The sequence below is a fragment of the Colletotrichum truncatum genome, assembly GCF_014235925.2.
Source record: "Colletotrichum truncatum strain CMES1059 chromosome Unknown Contig_0003, whole genome shotgun sequence".
NCBI classification, from domain to species: domain Eukaryota; kingdom Fungi; phylum Ascomycota; class Sordariomycetes; order Glomerellales; family Glomerellaceae; genus Colletotrichum; species Colletotrichum truncatum.
Window position 1 is genome coordinate 1405896 of NW_027222400.1, and position 25661 is coordinate 1431556.

Below are 25661 nucleotides of genomic sequence, written 5' to 3' on the forward strand. Positions count from 1 at the left end.
TGCGCTCTGAATTATCATGCACTCTACCCTGTCCAAGAGGGCTCGTATGCGGCATCTTTTAGGGGTTCGTCGTGGCACCACATGGCATTTGGACAAACGAGGCAAGCCAGGCACAGAAAGGCCAGGATTACCACGTAAGCTTTAGCCGAGAAAGGAGAAAGCCCTGGTAGAGTGTTGGGGCAAGAATATTACGATTGCTATACAAGGGGAGCTGTGGAGCGACTGGCGGGCAAACCGCATGAAAGAGAGCCCAAACACGAAATTTGCTATCATCAAATCTGAACAGCTGCCAAATGGAGGGTGTGGCACGGTATAAGCGACGGGGGGGGGGGCTGTTGACCACCACAACCATACCAACACCTCGTATTGCCGGCATCTGGGTGCTTAGTGAGTGACTGACCTCGTTTCCGCCCCGCCAGCCTCTCTATCAGTCAGGCTCTGAAGAACGAGAAAGAGCAATGGTGTGATGCCTGCCTGACAAGGTTGTTCAGCATGCATGCTTAGCCCCATGCAGGCTGACGGCCCAACGGTGTAGAATGGTGCGTGTTTGATAGGACGAGAGCATTTCAAACGGGTGCAAATTGGCAGTTGCGTGGAAGACTCCGTCACCGGACAATACGAGAAGCAACCATTGTGAGGACGTTGTAAAAAGCCTTCGCTTCACTTGAACTGGGATTAACTAGATTGAAAGACTTTTTTTTTTCCTTTTGACGAGCAAGCACAGACAGAAAGTAGCAAACCGGACGATCGAGACTTCTTGAGATGAGATAACAAAATACTTAGGTTCAAGCCAAATCTTTGCGTCCAATCAAAGTAGACATATAACACCAAGAAATTAAGCTGTGGATCAGTCCCCCGGATAGAAGTGGGTCTACTTACAGGGATCCCCACCTAAAGGCGGCGGGGCGTGGGTGAGGTGAGGAAGGAAATGCTGTAACGGGCGAGGATTGAAGTCTGGGCGGTCAAAGCAGGCAGAACTTTTTTGCTGCCAAACTTTTTGGACCCTGGGAGATCAGTGCGCTATGCTGGGTTCAAACGGACGGCGACGCATTGAAAGGGGAAAGAAAACAAAAAGGAAAAAGAAAATATTGTGCCCATTCCATTGAATAGACTGTGCGACCCTGAAGACCGAACACACAACAACACAATGACGAAGACGGCGAGCGCCAAGCGCAAGCGCGCCGAGAGAGAGGCCCTCAAGGCCGCCGAGCAAGCACACAAGCGCGCAAAGACCACTGACAGCAGCACCCCCGACGATGCGCCCGCTGCCGCCAATGTTGCCAGATCGAACCTTCCCAAGGCCGTCCTCGAGAAGAAGCTCTTTGTCGAGAACTCTACCGGCAAAGACCGTGTGCGCGAGGCGAAGCTTTACGACCTTCTCAGCAGCGAGAACGAGACCGACCGTATCGAGGCTGCGGGGGCCATTATCTCGAGTCTGCTGGACGGCGAGGGCGTGCCTGAGGCGGTTCTGGAAAGGCATCTCGACTGGCGTCTATTCAGAGGCCTTGCAAGCGGACGCGCTGCTTCGCGCCTTGGCTATAGTCTCGTCTTGACCGAGATCCTCAGTCAACTGTTTAGTCCACCGCGGAATCTCGCCGAGAAGCAGTACCCCGGCCTCACCTTCGAGAAAGTGCTGGGCATGTTGATGGAGAGGACACACGTCGGCGGAAACATACCAGGCCAGGAGGAGCGCGATCTCTACTTTGGACAGCTATTCGGTCTGGAGTGTTTTGTTCGTGCGCGCGTGCTGTTCGTCCCTGAAGAGGGCCCCGAGCGGTGGAACGAGATCCTCAGACTCCTCGTGAGATTGGGCAACAAGAAGGTCTGGCTGCGGCCGCAGTGCGGCTGGGTTGTCGCACAAGCACTGGCGCAGCTGGACCGCAGCCGCATCGAGATGGTGCTGCAGCAGCTCGTTGAGCTGGGCTGGGCCAAGACTCCCGAAGGCGTGGGCATCTGGCTGATTGCTCTTAACCAGTGCCCTGATTTGAGGAGCGACGACAAGTCCAGCCAGCAGCAGCATCACCCGCTTTCCTCGCGGAATCTGGGCGAGCTGGCGGCGATCCTGAAAGAAAGCAGCTCGAATGAGGAGCAGGCGGAGAAGGAGAAGCAGCAGCAGCAGCGGCAGCACAGGGGAGGGAAGAACAAGCAAGCCAACTGGACACCACAGCTGCATTTCGTGTGGGATCTCATTGTTGCGCATTTTGCCAGACTGGGAAGCGAACATGTGGAGGAGTTCAGGACGTTTTGGAAGCGTGTTGTTGATGGTGAGTTTACTTGTTTCACTGGGGTTCTTGGAGTGCTAACTGAGTCTTGAAAGACAACTTCTTCGCAAAGGCAGCAACAGAGGGCCAAAAGTTCCGGGGCTTCCTGGTGTTCCAAACGATGCTCCAAGCCTACATCAACAACGACGAACTCCTTGATGTCCTCTTCAGCCGGAACCTAATGACCTGCCTCATCAACCAAGCTGCTCAAGAAGACCGTTTCCTACACCGCGCAGCTCTCAAGACATTGAAGACCATCGAGGAGGCATCCGCATCACACCCCGAGGCCACTGGCATTATCCTTGACAACTTGATCAGCAATAATGGGCTGTACAGGTTCGATGTCATGACCAAGAGCAAGACGGTCGACAAGATTCTGCAGCATGTGCAGCCTGAAAACGGCGAGGATATTATTCAGGTTGTGAGCGGACCTGTCATGAAGACGACGACCACAGCGTTCGTATCTTCCCTTTCCTGTTGCTTCCATGTATATGACTAACTTTTCTCATAGCAAGGACATCAATGCAGTAAAGCTTGATTTGCGTGTGTACATCGAGTACATCTTCCGCCTCACCACTTCGGCCCCAGAAACCGCACTGCAGGAGCTGACATCTCTCGCATACGCTAAGCTCGTATGGATTCCCGAGAATGCCAACGCCATGGTCCAGGAATTGAGCAGGAACCGTCTTCAGTCTGCATTCGCAAAGCTGTCACGCAAGGCGGAAGACTCCAACTACTTGTGTACGGCGGTGCAATCCATTAACCCCGACTACATCCGCATGGAAGGAGATATGAAGAAGGAGGTAAACCAGGCGCGCAAGCGGCTGGAGAAGCTTATGAAGAAGGGTGCTGCCGCTGGAGAGGGTGCTCCGGACGAGGTTAAGATTGCGCAGGGTTTGGCTTTGCTGCACGCGATTGCCATTTTCCAGCTGTACAACGAGGAACCTGATGCGTTCCAACTCCTCAGCGACCTCAAGGAATACCAGGCGCGTCTGCAAGAGGATGAAGAGGGAGCCGCGGAGTTCCTGGTGGAGATTCTTCTCGCCCTCGTGTCGCAGCAGTCGTCCCTCATGCGCGAGATCTCCCAGCGGGTGTTTGGCTACTTTAGCAGCCGTGTCTCGCCAAAGGCCCTGGACCTGCTCCTCGACGTCCTCGCGGCCGACGAGAGCGCCAAGGGACAGCAGTCTCTCTTTGACGTCAACGACGACGATGACGTAGAGGACATGGATGAAGACGAGGATGAGGAAGACGATGACGAGGACGAATTTGGCTCCGACTTTGAAGTTGATTCGGACGTGGAATTCGTTTCCCTCAATACTGGCGATGCGGAGGACGACGGCGAGGAAGAGGACGAGGAAGAAGAGGGGTCTGGATCGGAGGATGAAGGCGAAGGCGATGAAGAAGCCAAGAACCTGGAAGCCCTCGACGACGCCCTTGGTAAGATTCTCAACAGCCACCGCCTCGACAAGGACAAGGAGGCTGAGTCGTCCGACGACGACGCTGACATGAGCGACTCGGACATGCTCGAGCTCGACAACAAGCTCGCCGAAGTGTTCAAACAGCGGGCCAAGGCTGCACCCAGCAAGAAGAAGGAGCGTAAGGCTGCCAAGGAGTCCGTTGTCAACTTCAAGCGCCGCGTCCTCGACCTACTCGAGATTTTTGTCAAGAACGAAGCGGGCAACCCGACTACCCTTGCAGTGTTGAGACCTTTGTTGGAGCTGGTTCGCACCACGACGATTAAGACGCTCGCGGACCGCAGCTTTGAGCTGATCAAGGACTACCAGAAGCGCCTTCGCAAGGCGAGGTCCGGAGCGAACAAATCGGCAAAGATTGATAAGGAGGAAGCGCTTGAGGTGCTCAAGGGCGTCTATGAGGAACTGAAGGCCGGCGAGACCAAGGCGCATGCCAAGGCTGCTTTGCCGGCTTGTCTGATTGCGGCTTCCACCGTCTTCCACGCCAGCAACGGAAACCGTGCGGCTGTCGATGCCGTGGTGGGCGACGTCAAGAAGGGTGCTTCCGCGGTACAGCTGGACATGAAGAAGGCTTGGGATGAGTGGTGCCGAAACCACGAGGCACTGAAGAAGCAAGGCGCCGGAAAGAAATAAACTGTTGCATAAATAGTGTTTTGGGCGTTTGGGCAAGTGGGAAAACGTACATGTCTTGATAAAGCAGAGAAAGGCCACCATTGCCGCGAAAAGTCTTGAGATTTACAGCATCATATAGTTATAATTTCTAGAAGTTGCTTGCTATATATTTGGCTATGCTGAATCCCGTGGCTCCTGAGAGTGTATGCATGCATATTCCTAAAAGACACTGGTATCCCTATCATCGATCGTCTCACAATTATCATTGCCAATGAAGCACTAGTTAACTCAATACTTATTGCCGATTGAGATTGATACACCTACCCTTGGTCTTACCTTCCGCTTGGGCCGACCTATCTCTTACAAAAGAGACGGTCGACCAGGCTTTCTACGAAGTGGCGGCCGCGGCGGCGTCATCTGCTGCTCCTCGAGGTTAGCGATGTAAGCGTGGATCTGTTGTCGACAGATCGGTAACGGCAGTTCAGGCAACTGGGAAGTGGTTGCGACTGGTGAAACACGGTAATGAAAAGATGTGGTCTCAAATCGACCTAGGTGGCGGGTTGATGGTGCTCGAGGAGTCGGAGGGAGTTCTTCGGCGTGGATGCCAAACTTTTCCGTGCCGTTGGGCGTAGTCGGACAACTAGGTGTTTTTTGACCGATGAGAAGAGGCCGTATAGATACAGTTTCCACAACTTTAACCAAGGTCTTCGGCTGTTCATCCACCGTCTCAACAATTCCAGCAGGAGACTCATCATGTGGATCTTTTAGGGTCTCCTCGTCCGAAGACGATTCATACGGGTCCGGGTTGCATACAAAGAGGACCACAGGATTTATGCGGAGAGGATCATCATGTCCTAGATCGAAGAACGACTCAGTCGAGGACGTCTCGGGGGCTGTATGTGGACGTGGTGTTGAGATATCGGCTGCCATTGAAATTGAAGACGGGTATGGTATCGCGATAGACTGGCGTCGTTTCTTGGGGTTTATGTACCGGCGTAGGGTCAGGTAGGTCTTTCGGGCCACTCGACGGACTTTATTTTTCATGATTGCTAGAACTTCTGAAGAGGTTCTGTGAGGGGTGATATGTTGTTGTTGAACAAGTAAGTGTTCTGCTTTTCAACATCTTACCCATGGGTTTATGTATCTCTTAAAGGGGAGGGGGCGCAATTTGTTTGCCGTATACCGTTTTTGCTATACATGACTGAAACGCGTCCGCAAGAACAAATAATGACAATGTTCATCGAAGGTAATAACTTTCATTGTCGCCTGCGAGACGAAAGGAGGGCGCGGTGGATGGCAACCAGTGATGCCGGCCTATATTCCAGCCTTCCTCCGTGGACTCTCTTCTCTTTTCGTAGTATTTCGTGCCTTGGCCATATTGCGCTTCGGTGTATGAGACCTTGAAAGGAAAGATACGGTTGAAGAGCTTTAGTGCCCACTGGCTGGGTCCTCGGCCCTGCACTCGGCCCGGCTTGCGTATCGTTGCCTCGAATCAAGGTGTTATGAGCGCAAATTACTAAGACAGTATCGATATTCAGTTACCTATCGTGATCTTTATTTGAAATATACTGTCTGAAACATGCTGGATTGCCAGTACCGACCCTGCTTCCTGCCATATGGTAAGTGATCAACCTGCAATATGTGACTACTCAGATCCCGCTAGGCCACCTTGCCTGTGTCTCAACCAGGCTTGATGGTCTTCACAACCCCTTTATTGTTCGAGTTTCGGAAACAGAACTCATCCTTACTTTATCCGCCGGGAACATGGCCACGTACATAGTCAATTCGTTTCTGTCCGGCCTTTATGGGAGGCATACAATGGGCTTATGGTACAAATCTGCTCCTTGAAAGTTTTCGTTAACTTAAGAAGACTTAACCTTTTGCAAAGACGGATACTCATCACGGCCATATTTGTATCAAAATAAGTTTCAAGCCTAGGTTGGCCAAATTATGCAACTGTACAACTGCAAGGCCTTCCCTTTTAGGCAGTTGCCGGTCCCGGGTCATATCCGAGTGGGGCCGATTACCGTCCGATCCGGCGTTTATGTGGGACTCATTGCTCCGTATGCTCCGGAGTAAGGTGCGTATTGCTATTGCGCGCTTTTGATGTCACGAAAGGGGAACTCAATTTATCAAATTTTCCTCGGATTTTCAAGCATAAAGTCAAGTATATGCAAATAAAATGCTTGATCTGGTGCAGTCACTCTTTTTCTTTTCTTTCATTCGAAGTGGGAAGATCTTATGTAGGTTAGCCTCAACACAACCTTAAAGTTGTTCTACAATTTGGCGACAAGCTTCACACCAACTCCTAAGATTAATTCGAATATTCATACGCAAGGTTCGATAGCCATTATAAGCAGTAAAATGCGGCATACGCGCTGGGAACGGACAATTTGGATGGTTAAGCTAGGGTAACTATGTTACACAACACTCTGAGTACACGTTCTTCCCTCCTTTGGACCAACATACAGAACGAAAGAAGGGGGTATTATTGCAAGCCGCAGATGTGAAAAGGATCAAAGAGGGCTTGAGACCCATTATACGAGCTTAATCAAAGATTAAAATGTTGCCAGAGCAGCTTTGATGTCTTCGTATCTAACCAGAACCTGGGCTTAAAATTGTTCAAAGAATGCAGTCTCAAAGTACGAGAACCTCCCTTGAGTTAAAGTTTCTTTCAATAATAAGTCATTTGTTGTTCTAAAAGCCCCTACCTATGGACTTAGAATGAATGAATGGAATGGGTCGAGACATGATTGTTCCCATTCATCTGAAGCTTCCCTGAATACCACCCAATGATGGTTGTTCTATTTGTGGCACACGAATACGTCTCTCGAGTAAGATAAATTCAACAGACCCATTGCTCGTGACATGTTTCATTGAAACAACAAGTCTAGCTCCTAAATCTGATAATTTGGCTTGCGCAGACTACCATCCAGTCCAAAACCTCGACTTCTAAAGACGGCGCAGCCCAACAGCAGTCACCGAAACAACACTCTGTTGCAAAAGAAATGTGTATCACACTGTGGCGCCGATATTTCTGCCCCAAAGCTCCTAATCTCCTGCAATTGCCAGATTCAGGCAATTTTGTGGCAACACACCCCAGGCCAAAACCAGCAGTACCCAACCACCATTTGCTGTCCGAAGACGATGGCGTCTACAGAGAGAATGCCCATGACCCAAGTGACAATGTTCCAGATGGAAAGCACATACACTGGATCAAGAACTTGATACGCTGTAGTCATATATACGCCAGGCAATGTGCTGATCTGTCCTCAGATATGATCAAGATTCAGTATATCAACAGCGTTTGCCCGAACTGTTCGGGCGACATCGACATTCACGTCGAAGACCACGACCTCATCCTGGAGGAATTCGACATTCACCCCCGGATCCCCACAGAAAACGAACGGGACGTAGCCCTTGACGTCAGATTTGAAGGGTATAAGGAATACTACCTGCTCCATCTCCTCCAACTGGTGATGTGGGTCCTCTACAAGCCTTATCCTATGCCTGGGCAGGGCGTAGCTTGGACTAATGCCATTTCAAACGTCTGGCCGGAAACATTTTGCAAACTAAGAATGAGTCACATTGGGCACGAAGAAGAAGATTGTGACTGTGTCTCGACACTTGAAGAGTGGCGCGCTAACTTGGCGTACTCCATACGAAAGAATGAGGCCAAGGCAGTCTTGAATCACATCAACAATATACCAAACGGCGAAATCAGTCAGTTTTGGTCAAGTCCAATCCTTGTACAAGTGGCAGATGGCGTGATAACCGAAGATTGGCGCCTGAGCCAGAGGGCATTGGAAATATACAATCGATATGAGGACGTTGACTTTCCACTGAGACAAATGGAATTCGTAAACCTCCGCAATGAGGTGTATGGCCGCCGCTTATCTAGGCTGTACCATTTATCGGAGCAATGCCACATCGAGCTTCTCCAACGGGGCCAGGCAACCTCACAACAATATCCAGCTAACGCAGCTTACATGACGCGAAGAATTCATTGGCTGGGTCTGGACAATTGGAGAGATTCACTCGCCAGGCGCCACCTATTGCTGGACTGGCTGTATCAGTTTCTAGCTTGTGATGCGGGGCTGGACGAGGAGGTCATGATGTACTTGGGTGGCGCGCTTCTGGCGATTCTCAACCCCTGGCCAAATAGGCAGCATTACCCCCATCCCTCTCATCCGCAACCGCAGGCCTTCGACCCGGACCTCGCGGCATGTGATGTCTTACAGGAGTGCGTGTACCTAATAGAGGAGCAGTGGCCTTTGGACGGCAATAGCGCCATCATGCGGAACCTTACTAGGTCTACGACCTCAACGGCGCAGCTTGCAGACGTCATCGACCGCAACCGGCGGATTGTGATACGGGACATCACGGAGCGTAACCGCTCCGCCGACGCCAAGTCACAGGCACTTATAGCCACTCCGGAGCAAGCTAACCAGGAGGGAGACCACCAGTGTGCTGTGTGCCAGATGCCGTGGGACCATGCGCCCTGCCACGAACCGGTGCAGATGCCGTGCTGCAGGAAGTACATTGGACGGCGGTGTCTGAAGAAGTGGCTAGCACAGAAGCCGCTCCGAAGAGCGTTGGCCGATCAGCCGGAGACAGATGTGACATGGGCGGCCGAGTGGAATTGTCTGTTGTGCCGGGGCCAGATTGGACCGCATTTCTCACCGAACCTCAACCTTGGGTCCTTGTTTGGGCCATCGAGCATTCGACATATAACTTTTCACAGCAGAATGGAGCCGCAGCCGCGGCCGCCACAATATTGGGATCATATGCGTAGGTTGCAGGAGGAAAATGGAGCAGAGGGGCAATCACAATAGTCGAATCCTAAGCTCCATCCTGCTTTGGGGGTTTGTTTTGATAAATCCGGTTTGGGTTGGGGAATGGGCCATGTTGTTGAAACAAAACATGGAAACATAATATAGTTGAACTTAGAAATTGATTTGGAGAGACTTAACCGAGCTTTGTGGGGTATTACTCGTCTCTATACTTTGGGTGAAGGTTGCTATGATGACGGACCCCATACCAATGGCAAGAAAGAGGGCTGAGTAAGAAGAGCATTAGTGATGGTAGTTTTTACCTTGACAAAAAGGCAGTGAACTTAACTCGATGTGCGTTTAACTCGACGAAAGCTTTCACCTGCTTGAGAGAGGTGTTATCTTCTTTGCAGTTGGTCGCCTGTTCGACTTGCCCCTTGTTTGACTCCTTCATGATATTAAAATTCATTCCAGTTTATTTCATGAAGAAACATTGAGAAATGTTCCGTGACATATCCTACTGAAGCTTTTCATCTCACGTATTGTTTTCAGTGATCGGAGTTAAAGAAAGCTCACCGAAGCTCACCTGGCGACCGATTAGACACCTCGGGACAAAAGGGTTGGCTTATATAAGAAATTTAAGTCGCACAATTAAGGGAGAGAGATCTGGATCAATCTAGACCCAAAAGAGACTGGTGCGATTCGTGACGGCGCAATCATCCCGGTCCAGGAACCTTCTCCTTTTAGTCTTTTTGCAAACAGAATCCCCTGAGCCCCGCGGGCGACCCTTTGCGCTTTCCGACCCCGGTAGAAGGCAAAAAAAAAAAAAAAAAGTTCCCCTTGTCCAACGGGAAATTCCATCTCCTTTGAGATTCCCTTCCCAAAGTGACCACATCTCCCATACACAATTTCTGGGAAAATTTCCCTTTCTTTCGAAGTTCGGGATTTTTCTACAGCAATCAGTTCTGGAGGTATTTGGAGGAAACAGAGAAAGATAGAAAGGGATAGAGGTACGTTTACTTTGCTGGCAGTGTTGCTGTCCTGTTTGTGCTCTGCTGGCAGCTCCACAGCACATGCTCTCCCCACGTCAATTGGAAGCTCAAGCTATTAACACCTGGCATCCTCAGGCTTTGGTCTGGCACCCTACACCGAGACTCTCCCATACTTCGGCCGTCTGCGCGCCGTTCCTCGTCCTGTTTAAGGAAAATAATTTGGATTCGGTTATGCAAGGATGAGATTCAGCGTCCTGTCTCTCGGCCTTTTGGCCCTGCTGTCGCCGCTGACTGCGGCCTGGAGCAAGGAAGGTAAGTCGAAATGGCAAAACAGAAAAATGCGCCTGCAGTACCCAAACTGGTGCAACAACAACAACAGCTAACGAAGGGACAACCAATTGATAGATCGCGAGATCTTCCGCATTCGCGATGAAATCAAGGCACACGAGCCGAACACCGACATGACCTTCTACGACCTCTTGGGCGTTAAGAACGGTGCCTCCGTTGACGAGATCACTAAGGCTTACCGCAAGATCTCCCGCACTCTCCACCCTGACAAGGTCCGTCAGCAGCTCATCGCCGAGCGCGCCAAGGCCAAGAAGAAGGAGAAGAAGGACAAGAAGCCCGGCGTCAATGTCTCCAAGCCCCCGACCCAGAAGGAGATCAAGGCCGCCGTCAAAATTGCCTCGGAGCGCCAGGCTCGCCTTGGTCTCGTACGTAACATCCTCAGCGGCCCTGATCGCGATCGCTACGATCATTTCCTCCGCAACGGTTTCCCTGCCTGGAAGGGCACCAACTACTACTACAACCGGTACCGTCCTGGTCTGGGCACCGTCCTGTTTGGTGTGTTCCTCGTTGCTGGAGGTGCCTTCCACTACCTGGCGCTGTACATGTCCTGGAAGCGACAGAGGGACTTTGTCGAGCGCTACATTAAGTTTGCGCGCAATGCTGCATGGGGTGACAACTTGAACATCCCCGGTATTGATGACGCCCCGGCCCCTGCTCCCGCTCCGGCTGCCGATGACGACGAGGACGCTCCCCCGGTGCCGAGAAACCGCAAGGAACGCCGCATGCAGGAGCAGGCCCTCCGCAGGGAAGCCGCTAAGGAGCGTGGAGGCCGCGGCCGGAAGGCAGCTAGCAGCGGCACCGCTACTCCCCGCGAGACCCCGGTTGTCCAGTCTGGACCTACCGGCTCCAAGAAGCGCGTTGTTGCCGAGAATGGCAAAATCCTTGTGGTTGACTCCGTCGGCGATGTATACCTCGAGGAACAGAACGAGGAGGGTGTTGTGGAACAGTTCCTACTTGATGTAAGTGCGCCACCTGATGTCGATTCAGAGCTTGAAAAGCACTTGAACCCGCTACATATAACATCTCGGACGTTGCTAACTCAGACTAGCCCAATGAGCTGCCGCAGCCCACCATCCAAGATACCGCGCTCGTCCGCCTCCCCATCTGGGCCTACAACCGCACCATCGGCCGCGTCCTTAACAAGAATACCGAGGAGGTGGACTTTGAGACCGAGGAACTGGACTCCGATGACGGCGCGCCCGCCCAACACACGCCCAGCTCCGACTCGGCGGCTGAAGACTTCGAACTTTTGGAAAAGTCAACTGATTCTCTGGGCAAGGCTAAGGCCAGTGGTGCTCAGAGCGGCAAGGCCAACAAGCGCAAGAACAAGAAGCGGTGATAAGGGACGTCTGTGGGAGACAGGGACCTTGGCAGACTGGTCTCCTGTTTCTTTCTTCATCTTCGTGCCTAGTGAACAGACTCTGTGGCCTTGATGGCTGGCAAGGATCAGACATGCGATACAAAGGTGTATGATCCATCACGAAGTTGTGGTCTTCCTCTCTCTCATGACATACGTATATTATATATCAATGCATACTCACGTTTGTTTTTGTGCATGGCTCTCGTCTCTCTATTCTTTGTGATTTTGTCAGCATCAGCATCATGCATGCTGCGGGTGCTCAAAATTCCTATTCTGACTGGAAGGGAGCGGGGGATCCCTTCACACACTCCCGTGCTGGATGCTTCGCGTTGGAATTTAGGGCTCTCAGGTCGGTTGTGCCTCCTATTCTGAACATTCCTAACTATCAAGGATGCCCCGCTTGAGTTTGCGATAGAGTTTCTTGTTGTCTCGGCATGTTTAGCCCTGTAACGTTTCTTTTCCATGATTTTGTTACTACCGCAAAGTCAGTGTTGCTGAAGAGGTTGTTCACTCATGTTCTCTTTACCCATCTTGCCATGAACTTCTACATGGCTGGCCTTTTAGCTATCGTTCCCATGTGGGGGAAAAAATAAGAAACATTTTGATCGTCGTGTCCCGCCGTAAGGCTATTCTGAATTAGTCTCGTTCTCAGCTGCCTCTCTTGTCTTTGCCTTCTTCGTCCACCAAAAGGTTTTTGCCCTGCGTTCCCCTCGAGGTGTCGCCCTGAAACAAGGGAGACGACCAATAACAGACCAGGCGTTCCTGGGTTTATACCCAAAAGAAACAAAAGCAGAACGCCAAGTGGCCCCAGCCTTCTTCGATCTCTCGTCGCCAAAAAGACGAGTAAGGGCTTGAGCGCGCCGCACAGCAACCAAACTCAGCAAACGCTCAAGCCGCATGATCGTTCTGGTCCCTGGCTCCGCGGTGCCTGGTATACCTCAGGTCGACGCTTCCCTGCTGGCTCTACTGCCGCTTGTGCGCTTAGCGTCTGTTCGCCGACGTCGTCGACGACGCCAGCTCAACCACTAACCACAAACCCTATCTTAATTGAGAACGCGGCCTACGCTACCAGCCGCTGCTTATTGGCGGGAATGTTTTGTTCTATCCTGGTGTCCAGGTACCTCATACGACCCCTCAATGTCTTACCCCTATACTGCCTAGACGCGACCCTTACAGGTGTCCCCTAATCCATTGGACGTGTTTTTCCTACAGACTTCGCGACTGAATGAGTCCACTTCATTCTACGCACAACTTGTGTGTTTCTTCAAGTGAAGGGGGGCGTCGGAGATTGGTCTACCGTCCTAGTGGACGAGCGGCGACGGTTCCGTCCGCCACCAACGCGTCGACTGTGGCGGCCAGATCAGGTCGTCTCAAAAGCTCATCACTCGGCCCTAGGATTCCGGGCATAGTGAAAGGGGGGGGGAGGGGGTCGCTGAGCTATTCTTATTACTGTCACGCTCGTTGGGATATCAGGCCTCCTGCCCCTAAGTTTGATTCCGACTGAGACCGAGCGGCTTTAGATCCACGATATGTATACCCAGCAGCAGCCCCCCGACCCTGAAGGGTCCCCTTTCCCCTTCTAATTGTTCTCCTTTCCCGGTTATTGTCCCGCCATTCCGGATCATACTCTACATCCCACACTGTCGCCTCAGACCCGACGGTCAAATGCCACTCTCGTCATAATGTGCAGGTGAACGAAGAAGGAACAACGACAGAGAACGATTGCCTGTCGAGAGAAGAGAAGGTTAAGCCTGTGTATGCTTCTTGCATAATGGAGGATCGCAGCGGGCAAGTTCTGGCCGTCGCGGTCCTCTTCTTCGTGCTATGTTGGACCGTCGTTGCCGCGCGCGTGTATTGCCGTGCATGGATCATTCGCTCCTTTGGCATGGACGACAAGTTCATGATCGCTCTTATGGTACTTGCTGACCCCTGCTTGGATGATCGAAACTGGCGACTGACATTACTCACAGCTCATATTCACCGTCTACCTCATATTCCAGATACAAGGCGTTCAGAATGGTACCGGACGACACAGAGCTGACCTCGAACCGGAGCATTACCGGGAAGCCCTAATGGTATGGCCTATCACCAACCGTTGATCCCTGAGCATTTTACTGACATTCTTCAGTATTGGTACATCTGCGAGCTTCTTTATATAGTTTCTACGTGTCTCCTCAAGATCTCCGTCGGATTCTTCCTCCTGCGCGTCTCCGTCCGACGCTCTCACATCTGGATTCTTCGCCTCCTTATGCTCGGGACCGCCCTCTTTGGCACGACCTACTTCTTCATGGTCACCTTCCAGTGCGTTCCCGCCAATACTTTCTGGGAGGAGTCCCCCCGCGTCGAAGGTAAATGCTTCAGCGACCGCGTCGTCGTCATCATGACCTACACAGCCTCCATCATCAACTGCTTCGCAGACTGTTCTTTCGGCGTTCTACCCCTCTTCATCGTCTGGTCTCTCTCGCTCCCCTTACGCACTCGTCTCCTTGCCTTTGGCATCCTCTCCTTCGCCGCAATCGGCTGTGCCGCCACCATCGTTAGAGCCGTCTTCATCCCGACTCTCCTCGATGGCGAAGATTTCCTCTGGGCAACTACTGACATCGCCTTCTGGAGCACCGTCGAACCCGGTATCGGCATTACAGCCGCCTCGCTTGCCACCCTCCGTCCTCTTTGGGAAGTAATGTGGTACCGCGCGGGCGTCAAGTCTCATGCTCCCCGTGCCGTGGTTTGGCGCGAGCGATTGAATGGAAGACCGAGCTACGTTCGTAGCGAAGAGTCTGGCGGCCGCAAGTACAACGGTCGTTTTCGTCTCTCAGATGATGCCCCACTGGACGGCATGGACCCTGACTTTCAAGCCGATTTTGAAGCGGAGTTGCCTCGTATCAAAGCCCCCGAGGAACCTGCCGCTTCAAGTGCGCCTTCACGTAGGAGCGGGCTCAGCAAAACATTTGATATAGCATACCCAAGGCCACGCGACGAAGAGGACGGGCAAGACCTTGTGACACCACGACAGGACGAGAACGGTGCCGAATGGCTCGCCCCAGCACCGACGCGCAATGTATTTCCCACCCTCCCCTTGATTCACTGATGTTCAACCCAGCCTAACAACTTTCCAGGGTGATGAAGAGCGTGAACCTGACTTAGAAGAAGGCGTGAGCCTCGCACCACTAGCCTCTTCAGTTCCTCCCACTGTGAACTGGGTGTCTCCACGCATGTCAGCTCTTTCAATGGGATTCGGCGGCAGCAATGCCTCCATAGCTAACCGCGAGTCGACAATGTCCACGGCGACATGGGGCTTCAATAATATCAGGGGGAGCAGGGTGAGCGGTATGACCAACGCTAAGAACAGGGAAAGTCGCAGCGATCACCAAAGGGACAGTAGGATGTCAACAGCGACGGCGAAGCAAAGCAAGGCCGACCGCTTCAGCCGCACTACCCGCACCAGCAGCTATCATAGCCGATTTTTGGCACCACCCTCTTCCGGCGATATACCGATCCCGAGTCCGCCTCCAGTATGGCAGGTCAACGTGCCCGGGGGGATGGATTCCGCGCAGTGGCTTTCATCAAAAATGACGCGACATCCTGGGAACCCGAGCTCGAAATCATGACGGCCTGCTCAGCCCTTTAAAACAAATGTCATATCCAACACCCCGTTCCACTGGGGATAACACCTATACGACTCTACTGACATCATAACGCTACGATCATGGACATATACCCAGCGTACAAGCGAGATATCATTTCACGTACGTTATTTATAATTTCAAAAAAAACAAAGAGAAATAAAAAAGGATTGGGGAGCATGGGTCGGCGTATCCTGTTGATGAACCACAAAGGATGTATGAGGAAGGGTTTGCAGACAGCCCGTTTCCAAATATTCAGCATTTTATGGCTTTCCAAAAAAGCCGAGAAAATCATGAGACATAATGGAGAGGGTGAAATTAGCATCTAATGTATGATAGCAGTGAGATTACTTGACAACGATTATAATAGCTACCAATAATCAGGGTTTGAACAAAATTACTAGCGAAAGCTTGGGGGAATGAATCTCTTTCAACCAAACAAAGCACAACAGAGTACTAAAGTCTGCCCACCCATCACAATAGGATATATGTATTTGCACATTGGAATTGTTCATTTTCTTGTTTCTGATAATTCTGTTCGTTCCTCGTACCTAAATAATGGTGTCCAAGCCCAATCCCAATCCATAAAGTTGCCAACAAAAAACAAAACTTCCGTATTAAGGCGTCCCAAACACTGCCTCTTCCATCCGGTTCCGATCCGTCATGCAGTCTAACTGGTATCTGCTGCTGCTATGCTGAAGAAAAAAGAAAGTATGTACGTAGCCTTGCTCACAAGATTTCCATGGCCTCCAAGTTCCCTGTCGGACCACCAAATTGTTGGAAAGCACCATACTGGTTCTCCATCTGCATCTGCTGCTCACGGGCCCAGTCATCCCCAAAACCCTTATATACGGGGTCGGTGGCCGGCTTATATGTTGAGCCAATGGCGGATCCGTAATGGGAGTAATTGTTGCCGGAGAAGCGGAGCTCAGCCTCCTCACGCTCACGCTCACGCTTCTGCTCCCGCTCATACTCACGGCGCATCATCTCCTCGTAGCCAGACATCATGTAGGGCTCAACGTGATGGGAGATAGAGCTCGCAAGCCAACGACCATCGTCAGATTGGACCTGAGTTCCGTCGAGGCTCATAACCGCATTTTGCTGCTGTTGCTTCTCAGCTTCTGTGCGCTCGTACCGCATGCGTGCCAGCTGCTCTTCCTGCTCAAGTGTGGTGCTTGTCCATGCCAGGGAGGGGTTGTCGTTGCTCGATGTAGGCGGGGCGGCGCACCAGAGCTCGATCAAGCGCAGTTGGTGGGGTTCCTCGGAGATTCGGAAGAGTTGGATTTGGGCAGGGGACAATACGGACGGGTCAACGCCGTGCTGGCTGAGCACAGCCTCGGGAGTAATCTGCTCAGTCTGGGGAGGCTCAGAGGAGGGACGCTGAATCTCTTGTTGGGGCTCTTGCTGGCGAGCGAGATGCGCGGAGTGGTTGTAGTGCTGGGTTATGGAGTAGACAATGGGAGCTGCGGCCGGAGTTGGCGCGGCATTGGTGGGGGTGGGGTCTGGGGTCTGCTGCTTAAGCTCCTCTTCCACCTTGGCCGGGGCCTGACTCTGGACTTCAGGGTTGAAAGTCAGGTTGCGGGAAAAGAGGGTTGCAAGGTCATCTTGGACCTGCATGGTTGGCTGGAATGAAACCATCTTCCTGAAATCTTGGTTAGTAAATTTTATTGTTATACTTGCAGCTTAGCGAAGCCTGAATACGTTGTCGAGACCATGACCGACAAAAGCCCGTGGGGTTCCGAGGCGACGGGACCGGGGCAGGGGCAGTATGATTAGATGGGGCCGGAGTTGGCTGAGGGGAACAAGACTTGCCTTCTTTAGCGTTGCGTGTAATTTCTGGTGATTTAGCCAAAGAGTCGTTGTTCTGTTCGCTGTGAAAGTGAAGCTGCTGGCGGAGTAAAAGAAGCAGTAAAATACTGTCTCCTGACCTTGCTCTTGTTCTTTTCTTGAGGGGGTAAATCGGCTTGGGGGCGTGGGCACGCGGTAGTAAAAAAACCAAAACTGTTTTATATTGGCTATGCTATTTACGCGAGAGAAATCGTGGCCTCAAATGATGAGGTTGGTTTCCGTGATAATCAGGAGCAGACTCGGTTCAGTGGGAGAAAAAAGCGACAGTAGCTAGAAGAAAAGGAAGTAACGGTCGGAGGGATGGTTCGGCCTTTGATGTTTGTTCCCTTGGGCAGGAAGAGAGCAATAGTTGGTGGCAGGGTTGGGGTTGAGGGAGGGCACGGATGTGATGCCAACAAGTTAGCGATGCAGCAGTGGGTTGGCTAGCTAGCTGGTGGGGTGAGATTTCTCGAAGTCGAACGTTTGACGGCGAGGGCAAACTTGGTTCGGTTCGAAGGCAACGGCCGACAGGATATCGTCTTTATCAAAAGCAATAATCAGTGGGTGTCAAAAAATTGCAAGATTGTGCAGAATAGTCGAGCGTTGAGGGTGGTTTGGTCTTTATATGGCGAAAAGAGTCACCATTTTTGGGCTTGTAGGGAAGGAGGGGAGAGAAGAGTGGAGGGCAGGAGGGGAACGGCCAAGGGAGGGACACCGGGCCTGGCCTGGCAGGGGGAAATTAAGAAAGGAGGGGCAGCTAGCGAACAATGTCATGACGCAGACAGGGCAATGTGACGCAAATTCACTGGCCATTACCCGTCGACCCTGCCCTCCATGTTCCGCTACCAGAGAGAAAGTCCAGTGGAAAGATGCGCTGAGCGCTTTGGGCCAGCGACCGGTTCCTGCCCGTACCTACCTAACCTACCGGTGCGGCTTGCCAGGTGCCAGGCCAGGCGCCTCCACACATCACCACCTCATCATCCATCACCACCAACAGCGCTAACGCCCAATGGTTTGGTCCGTCAGGCCGGAATGCTTGCCTGGAACCGTTTGAACCCCTGTTTGCCTGCCTGCGCTCTTGAGAGAAATGGCTCATGTTGCCATTTTCTCGTGAAGGTGGACATTAACAAAACTACCGATCAGCAGATAAGCCCGTGAATTAGATATCTACCAACATGATGGTGGAAGGCCTGCCCTGCAACTAAAAGTAAGAGACCCGGCAAGACATGGCGACTTGAAACATATGCTCTCCCAGATCCGCAACTGTCGCCCAATGGATCAGTGACACGATCAGTCCACCCAGCTTCTGGAAGACACGGAGGTATCAAACGGGTTTCCCGTGACACACATGAGTCCACTCGGCATCATATGCGCACTCTGGACGCCTCCGATCTCGTTCTGCACCTAGGGAAATGATGATAGCAGTTCCTGATGAACTTGTTACATATTAAAGCGCACTGGAAACCCTATTCAATACTGTTTCACAAACATCTTATTTCACAAAACGGCTCAACAAAGTGCTTGCTTAACACCTGGGCTACCTTTGGCCCAGTCTAGTGCTTCCACACCGCTCCCTCGACATCCCCGTCCCAACATGTTTCGCCGAATCCATCCGGGCCTGGACTTTGAGGATCCGGACTGTCGGTGTCAACGTAATGCGACAATTTTCTGACAGAAGTCTTTTGCAAGGCTTTGTGATTAGACAGAGTCCATCAGCTAGTTGTATTTGTCAGATTAATCTAAAAACAAAAAACAAGCAAGATGTCAACAGGGAACCCTTCGTTTTTTTTTTATTTCACCTTTTATTATGCTGAACAAGGAAACTCAGGTGCCGTAAATCGCGACATGCCTGCCCGTGTATGCCCCTCCATAATTCAACTCCTCTCCAGCGCTGGCAGCTGCAGTCCACTGCAGGTTCATGTGCGGGATGGTGGGGTAATCAAATACACCTTGTCACTGTCACTGCTGGCCATCTTCAACTGGCTTATCTAATCTTTTCACCTGAGCCTCCTCCCGCGCCACGTGTGGCTGCTCTTATTAATCTCACACCTTCCTCCAGGTAGCTTGAAGCTACCCCCAGGCTTCCTTCCCGTTGTCAACCTGAGGCACCCTTACGTCTAGCCTCGCCGTCAACCTCGCGCAGCAACACGCAGCTCTCAGGTTGCCTGAAGCTTAGATCTCAAGGCTCCAGATTCCCCAATTCCAAACCACGTCCCGCATCGTCATCCTCCACCACCACCACCAACACTCAAACCTCCACAAACAATCATCCTCGACCTGCACCACGTCACGACCTTCCGAAACGACGACCGAGTTACCTTCTTGACGAACTCACCCTCATTTTCCAATACCCAAACCCCCTCCCTAATTCACAATGGTAAGCTTTCCCTTGCTAGGATCCGGTCTCAAAGGTGGACGACCGGGATGTTGGGAGCTATCACCATCCTACCACATGCTTCGAGCTACCACCACTGAATGGCATACGCTTACCTCTTGCTCTACAGACGTCGATAGGAACAGGCTATGATTTGAGCAACTCCATCTTCTCTCCTGACGGCCGCAACTTCCAGGTTGAGTATGCTGTCAAGGCTGTTGAGAACGGCGGCACATCCATCGGCATCCGCTGCAAGGAAGGTGTTGTCCTCGCCGTCGAAAAGGTCATCACTTCCAAGCTATGGAAGCCTAACGCCAACAAGCGCATCGCCACCATTGACAGGCATCTCGGTGCTGTAAGACAACCTCCCTCGGCAAACAAGCAACCCCTCACTTGCATCTACATATATCCAGCTCCTAAACATTCATTTGGCCTTATACTTTGAACTGACAAATGAACCAAGGTCTACTCAGGCATGATACCCGACGGCCGTCACTTCGTCGACCGTGCCCGCGAAGAAGCCCGTGGTTGGCGCGACACCTTCAAGACCCCCATTCCCACCGCAGACCTCGCCGCCCGCATGGGCGGATACCTCCAAGCCTACACTCTCTACTCATCCGTTCGCCCCTTCGGCATAACCGCAATCGTTGGCGGCTTCGACCCCTCCGTTGAGTCCCCCGTCGATGGTGAGGTCGGCTCCGGCCCCAAGGTGGGCGCTGGCGGCAAGGACACCTCCAAGACCCACGGCGGTCCCTTCCTGTACATGATCGAGCCCTCGGGTCTCTACTGGGGTTACTATGGTGCTGCCACTGGCAAGGGTCGTCAGGCGGCCAAGGCTGAGCTTGAGAAGCTTGATCTCGCCGAGGGCGGTCTGACACTCAAGGACGCCGTCAAGGAGGCTGCACGTATCATCTACGTCGCCCACGACGACAACAAGGACAAGGAATTTGAGCTCGAGATGAGCTGGATCAGCGACGTCAACGGCCCTACCAAGGGTCGTCACGAGGAGGTGCCGAAGGAGCTGCGTGAGGAGGCAGAACGGTTAGCCAAGAAGGCGCTCGAGGGTGACGATGATGATGACGAGGACAAGAAGGATGATGACAAGATGGAGGAGTAAAGTGGTTAGGTCACTGGTGACTAGAGGTGAGGTTTATCAATCACGACACACAAACACAGAGAGACAAATCCAAAAAAGAGATCTTTCGCACCACGGGGCTTGCTGCCGAACGGGACAGAGACGGCACTCGGAAGACCTTTGTGTACTTGTAAAACACCACGATGAAGGGCTATGGCGGCTGGGTCATAGACTAATCAAACCTGGTTCAGGCAATGACTGGCTTTGAGATTGGTGTTCGCTGCGGCGATATTACTAACCCCAAGACGACGACGACGACGACGACAAGTCACACGAAACCGGCCAGCCCGACACTTTGTCCAATTAACATGACGAGGCACAGACAAGACACAGAGCATAAGAATCTTTAGTCATGACCATAATGTTGCTTCTAAGTAGAGCTTAAATTCAAAACTGCCGGGTAATCTCCCATACGTCCGCGCCCCAGACATTAACGTGTCGCATCCATGAGGGTTTTTTTCGTGATGTTGCTAAAAGATCGAGAAAAAAAAAAGAGATTTAAAAGAAAAGAAAAAATCAAGTTTGCCGCTTTCCTGTATTTCCCATGTCTTTTTAAGCCTTGACAATCCTGCAAACCAAGTCGGAACCGTCGACAGAGTCGCCTTCCTTGACCTGGAGGGTAGACACCTTGCCGTTGTGCGGCGCGGAGATGACCATTTCCTGGGAACTTTGTTAGCAATCGAGGCTCGTGGCAAGTGTTGTGTGGAACTGGGTAAAAGAAACTCACCATCTTCATGGCGCTGAGAACAGCAATGGGGTCGCCCTTCTTGACATCGGAGCCGTCCTTGACACGGAGCTCGACAAGAACACCGGCCATGGGGGCGCCGACCTGGCTGGAGTCGGAGGGGTCGGCCTTGGGTCGGCTGACGTTCTCGACGGAGGCCTTGTTATCGTCGACGGTGACTTGTCTGACCTCGCCGTTCATCTCGTAGAAGACCTCGCGCTGGCCAGTGTTCTCGCTGAGAGGGCCGATGGCAAGAAGCTTGAGAATGAGGACCTTGCCCTTCTCGAGCTCGACGTGGAACTCCTCGCCAATCTCGGGACGAGACAGGAAGTACTTGGTCGGCAGAACCGAAAGGTCGCCATACTTCTGGATGAACTTCTTGTAGTCCTCAAAGACCTTGGGGTACATGACGTACGCGGCAACGTCGCACTCAGTGACGGGGCCGCCGAACTTCTTGTGCAGATCGCGCTTGACCTTGGCGAAGTCGACGGGGTCCAGGAACAGACCAGGGCGCTTGTCGAGCTTCCTGCGGCCGCGGAGAGCGTCGGAACGGAGAGGCTCAGGGAATCCGCCGTACGGCTGGCCCATCAAACCCTCCAGGAACTCCAAGACGGAGCCGGGGAAATCCAACTCGGAAGCGCGGGCTTTGACGTCCTCGGGAGAAAGCTTGTTGGAGACCATGAACTGAGCGAGGTCACCAACGACCTTGGAAGTGGGCGTGACCTTGACGATGTCACCGAGAAGATCGTTGGCGTGCTCGTACGCCTTCTTGGTTTCGGCCCACTGAGTTCCGAGACCCAGCTGAGATGCCTGGAACATCATGTTGGTGAGCTGACCACCAGGAATCTCGTGCTCGTAGACCTCAGGGTCGGGGCCAGCGAGGTGAGCCTCGAACGGAGAGTAGAGCAGACGCAGCTGAGACCAGTACGAGTCCAGAGCGCGAACGTGGGCGGGGTTCAGACCAGTCTCGAACTCACTGCCCTCGAGAGAGGCAATGATAGCGTTGATGCTAGGCTGAGAAGTCATGCCAGACAAGCTGTCAGTGGCGGCATCGACAGCGTCGGCACCAGCCTTGGCGCAAGCGACCATGGAGGCCACACCCGTACCAGCAGAGTCGTGGGTGTGGACGTGGATGGGGAGGTCGGGGTACTTCTTGCGGATCGAGCCGACCAAAAGCTCTGCAGCTCTGGGCTTCAGTACACCAGCCATGTCCTTGATTCCGAGAACGTGAATATCAAGGGCGACGAGCTTCTCAACCAGGTTGAGGTAGTACTCGAGGTTGTACTTCTTCTTGGGGTTCTGGGTATACAAGTTAGTGGATATTTCAAATTGCGAGAAGGAAAGTACTTACCAAGAGATCACCGGAAATGCACACGGTACCCTCAACAACACCACCGGCCTTGTGGACGGCCTTGATACCGACCTCGAGCTGGTCAATGTCGTTCAGGGCGTCGAAAACACGGAAGATATCAACACCGTTCTTCTTAGCCTGCTCGACGAAGTGGTCGATGGCGTTGTCGGGAAGGGAAGAATAGGCAACACCGTTCGCGCCACGAAGCAACATCTGGAAAGGAATGTTGGGGACAGCCTTTCTCATGCGACGCAGACGGTCCCAAGGGTCCTCGTAGAGGAAGCGGTAGGCGACATCGAAAGTGGCACCTCCCCAGCACTCCAGACTGTACAGGTTGGACAGGGCGTGGCTAGTCTCCTTGGCAATGTTCAGAAGATCAACAGTTCGCACACGGGTAGCCAGCAGCGACTGGTGAGCATCACGCCAAGTTGTGTCCATGAGCAGCGTGCCCTTGTAGTCGCGAACGGCCTTGGCGAATGCCTTGGGGCCTTCTTCGGTAATAATTTGCCTCCAGCCCTTCTTGCAGGTCTGAGAGACATCGACCTTGCTACCGTCCTCGTTGAGGAGTTCGGGCAGGATAATGTCGCCCTTGAACTTGGGCTCACCGATCTGACCCTTAATACTGCTGCCGTTGACAGCAACGTCACCAAGGTATGCGAGCAGCTTCTGGGCACGGTTCTGGCTGCCAATGAGGTCGAACAGCTGAGGAGTGTCATCGATGAAGGTCGTCCAGCAGTTGCCGTCGATGAATGTGGGGTGGGTGAGCAGAGAGGCAAGGAAAGGAATGTTGGTCTTGACACCGCGGATACGGAACTCAACCAATGCACGGAGGATCTTTCTCCGGGCAATCTCATATGTTGAGCCGTGGCAAGTGCACTTGACCAACATGGAGTCGTAGTAGGGGGTGATGACGGCACCGGCGAAACCGTTACCACCGTCGAGGCGGACACCGTTACCGCCGGCAGAACGGTAGACTTCAATCTTGCCAGTGTCAGGCGAGAAGCCCTTGGCGGGGTCCTCAGTGGTGATTCTGCACTGAATGGCGAAGCCTCTGGTGGAAATGCGGTCCTGAGTCAGGCCAAGCTGCTGCAGGGTAGCACCAGCGGCAATCTGGATCTGAGCGGCCACAATGTCGATACCCGTGATCTCCTCGGTGATGGTGTGCTCGACCTGGATACGGGGGTTGATCTCGATAAAGTAGTATCTGTTCTGCTGGTCGACCAGGAACTCGGCGGTACCGGCGTTGCGGTAGTTGACGGACTTGGCCAGCTTGACGGCGTCGGCGAGAATGGCATCGCGAGTCTCCTGGGGAAGGTCCTTTGCCGGTGCAATTTCAACGACCTTCTGGTGGCGGCGCTGGACTGAGCAGTCACGCTCGTACAGGTGCACGATGTTACCGTGGTTGTCACCAAGAAGCTGGACCTCAATGTGCTTGGGCTTGTCCAGGAATCGCTCGACGAAGACGGTTCCGTTGCCGAAGGCAGACTTGGCCTCGGAGGTGGCTCTCTCGAAAGACTCCTTCAAGCTCTCCTGCTCGCGCACGACACGCATACCACGACCACCACCGCCATAGGCGGCCTTGATGATGATGGGGAAACCATATTGATCGGTGAAGCTCTTGACCTCCTCGAAGGTGGCAACAGCGCCTTCGGTACCGGGGACGACGGGGACATCGGCAGCGATAGCGAGCTTTCGGGCGGAGACCTTATCGCCTAGCGAGTCAATGACATCGGCAGTAGGTCCGACGAACTAAAACGCGCCCCGAGTCAGTGGACATGTCAGATTTTAGGGTAGGTTGCGACTTGACTTACAATCAGACCGGCCTTCTCAACGTTGCGCGCAAACTCGGCGTTTTCTGAGAGGAAGCCGTAGCCTTTGGCGGTTTATTAGCGCATGTCAAAATCGATAAGGATCCAGAGCTTCTACCTGGGTGAATCATTTGGGCGCCGTGCTCGACGGCAATCTTGATGATCTCGTCTCCAGCTAGATAAGCACCGACCGGGGTGTATTGGCCTCGCTTGCCAATGACGTATGCCTCATCGGCCTCTGTAGAATAGTGGTTAGAAAAGAATGACGAAAAAGAAGTGCAAATCGGAACATACTTTGTCTGTGCATGGAGAGACGGTCCTCATAACTGTGAGACTTAGTATGCGAGGTTCAGATTGAGCCCAGAAAGCGTATTTTACCTGAAGACAGCGATGGTGTGCAATGAGAGTTCGTGGGCCTACAAAAAGTGTCAACGTGAGGTCACCAAAGGTACTGGCATGGTGTTGCCTTGGGAGAGGGGCAACTCACAGTTCTGAAGATCTACAACACATTGGAAAGTGAGCATTCTAGTTATAGACAATTACCTTGAGCGGGTGAGGAATCTCGACATACACGAATGGCTAGTTGGCGGTTAGCTTGTGTGAGTCAGTAGAATCGGGTAAATGGATGTACTTACGGATTTCACCACGGTTGGCGACTGGAGGAAAAGTGAAGACGCAGTCAGCACGGTTCTTGCGGAAATAACCAAGGGATTTCGACAGGCCTCTGGAACCTATCGTAGAAGATCAAGCTTACCCAGAATCTTCTTCAGGTGCATGATGCTTGAGTTGGCGCGGATGTGGTGGATGGTCTGGGGGTCCTTGGGGACCTCCTCGACGTCGCCATCCTCGAAGACATCGTTGAAGGTAGGCTGCGTCTGGGCCATGTTGGGCGACTGTGCAGCTTGTGGGAAGGTGTGAGGAAGAAAAGAAGAAGGATGAAGAAGATGAGAAGAACAGCGACGGCCCAATTTGAAGGGGGCCGAGGAGCAGGGAAAGCTGTTG

General features: G+C 52.6%; 7 protein-coding genes across 7 annotated transcripts; 5 read left to right on the forward strand and 2 right to left on the reverse strand.

Moving 5' to 3' along the window:
- Positions 1–1147: 1147 nt before the first annotated feature.
- Positions 1148–4366, forward strand: CTRU02_205270 (DNA polymerase v; the record flags this gene model as incomplete). The annotated part of the gene is made up of 3 exons (XM_036722568.1): positions 1148–2264; positions 2318–2717; positions 2773–4366. 3 exons carry the CDS (start codon positions 1148–1150, stop codon positions 4364–4366), a joined length of 3111 nt encoding a protein of 1036 aa, XP_036585465.1.
- Positions 4367–7353: 2987 nt separating this feature from the next.
- On the forward strand, positions 7354–9180 carry CTRU02_205271 (uncharacterized protein; the record flags this gene model as incomplete). The annotated part of the gene is made up of 1 exon (XM_036722570.1): positions 7354–9180. One exon carries the CDS (start codon positions 7354–7356, stop codon positions 9178–9180), a length of 1827 nt encoding a protein of 608 aa, XP_036585467.1.
- Positions 9181–10348: 1168 nt separating this feature from the next.
- Positions 10349–11796, forward strand: CTRU02_205272 (J domain-containing protein C2E1P5.03; the record flags this gene model as incomplete). The annotated part of the gene is made up of 3 exons (XM_036722571.1): positions 10349–10421; positions 10515–11416; positions 11506–11796. 3 exons carry the CDS (start codon positions 10349–10351, stop codon positions 11794–11796), a joined length of 1266 nt encoding a protein of 421 aa, XP_036585468.1.
- A 1792-nt stretch (positions 11797–13588) lies between these two features.
- CTRU02_205273 (uncharacterized protein) lies at positions 13589–15425 on the forward strand (the record flags this gene model as incomplete). The annotated part of the gene is made up of 4 exons (XM_070204528.1): positions 13589–13732; positions 13788–13892; positions 13946–14875; positions 14934–15425. The coding sequence occupies 4 exons, from the start codon at positions 13589–13591 to the stop codon at positions 15423–15425; spliced, it is 1671 nt and encodes a 556-aa protein (XP_070061632.1).
- Positions 15426–16169: 744 nt separating this feature from the next.
- CTRU02_205274 (uncharacterized protein) lies at positions 16170–17057 on the reverse strand (the record flags this gene model as incomplete). The annotated part of the gene is made up of 1 exon (XM_036722573.1): positions 16170–17057. The coding sequence occupies one exon, from the start codon at positions 17055–17057 to the stop codon at positions 16170–16172; it is 888 nt and encodes a 295-aa protein (XP_036585470.1).
- A 2584-nt stretch (positions 17058–19641) lies between these two features.
- CTRU02_205275 (proteasome component c1) lies at positions 19642–20758 on the forward strand (the record flags this gene model as incomplete). Its single annotated transcript, XM_036722575.1, has 3 exons — positions 19642–19644; positions 19772–19996; positions 20105–20758. The coding sequence occupies 3 exons, from the start codon at positions 19642–19644 to the stop codon at positions 20756–20758; spliced, it is 882 nt and encodes a 293-aa protein (XP_036585471.1).
- Positions 20759–21328: 570 nt separating this feature from the next.
- CTRU02_205276 (Pyruvate carboxylase) lies at positions 21329–25543 on the reverse strand (the record flags this gene model as incomplete). The annotated part of the gene is made up of 9 exons (XM_070204529.1): positions 21329–21436; positions 21504–22799; positions 22852–24600; positions 24663–24724; positions 24778–24897; positions 24954–24985; positions 25038–25075; positions 25287–25315; positions 25414–25543. The coding sequence occupies 9 exons, from the start codon at positions 25541–25543 to the stop codon at positions 21329–21331; spliced, it is 3564 nt and encodes a 1187-aa protein (XP_070061633.1).
- Positions 25544–25661: the final 118 nt, after the last annotated feature.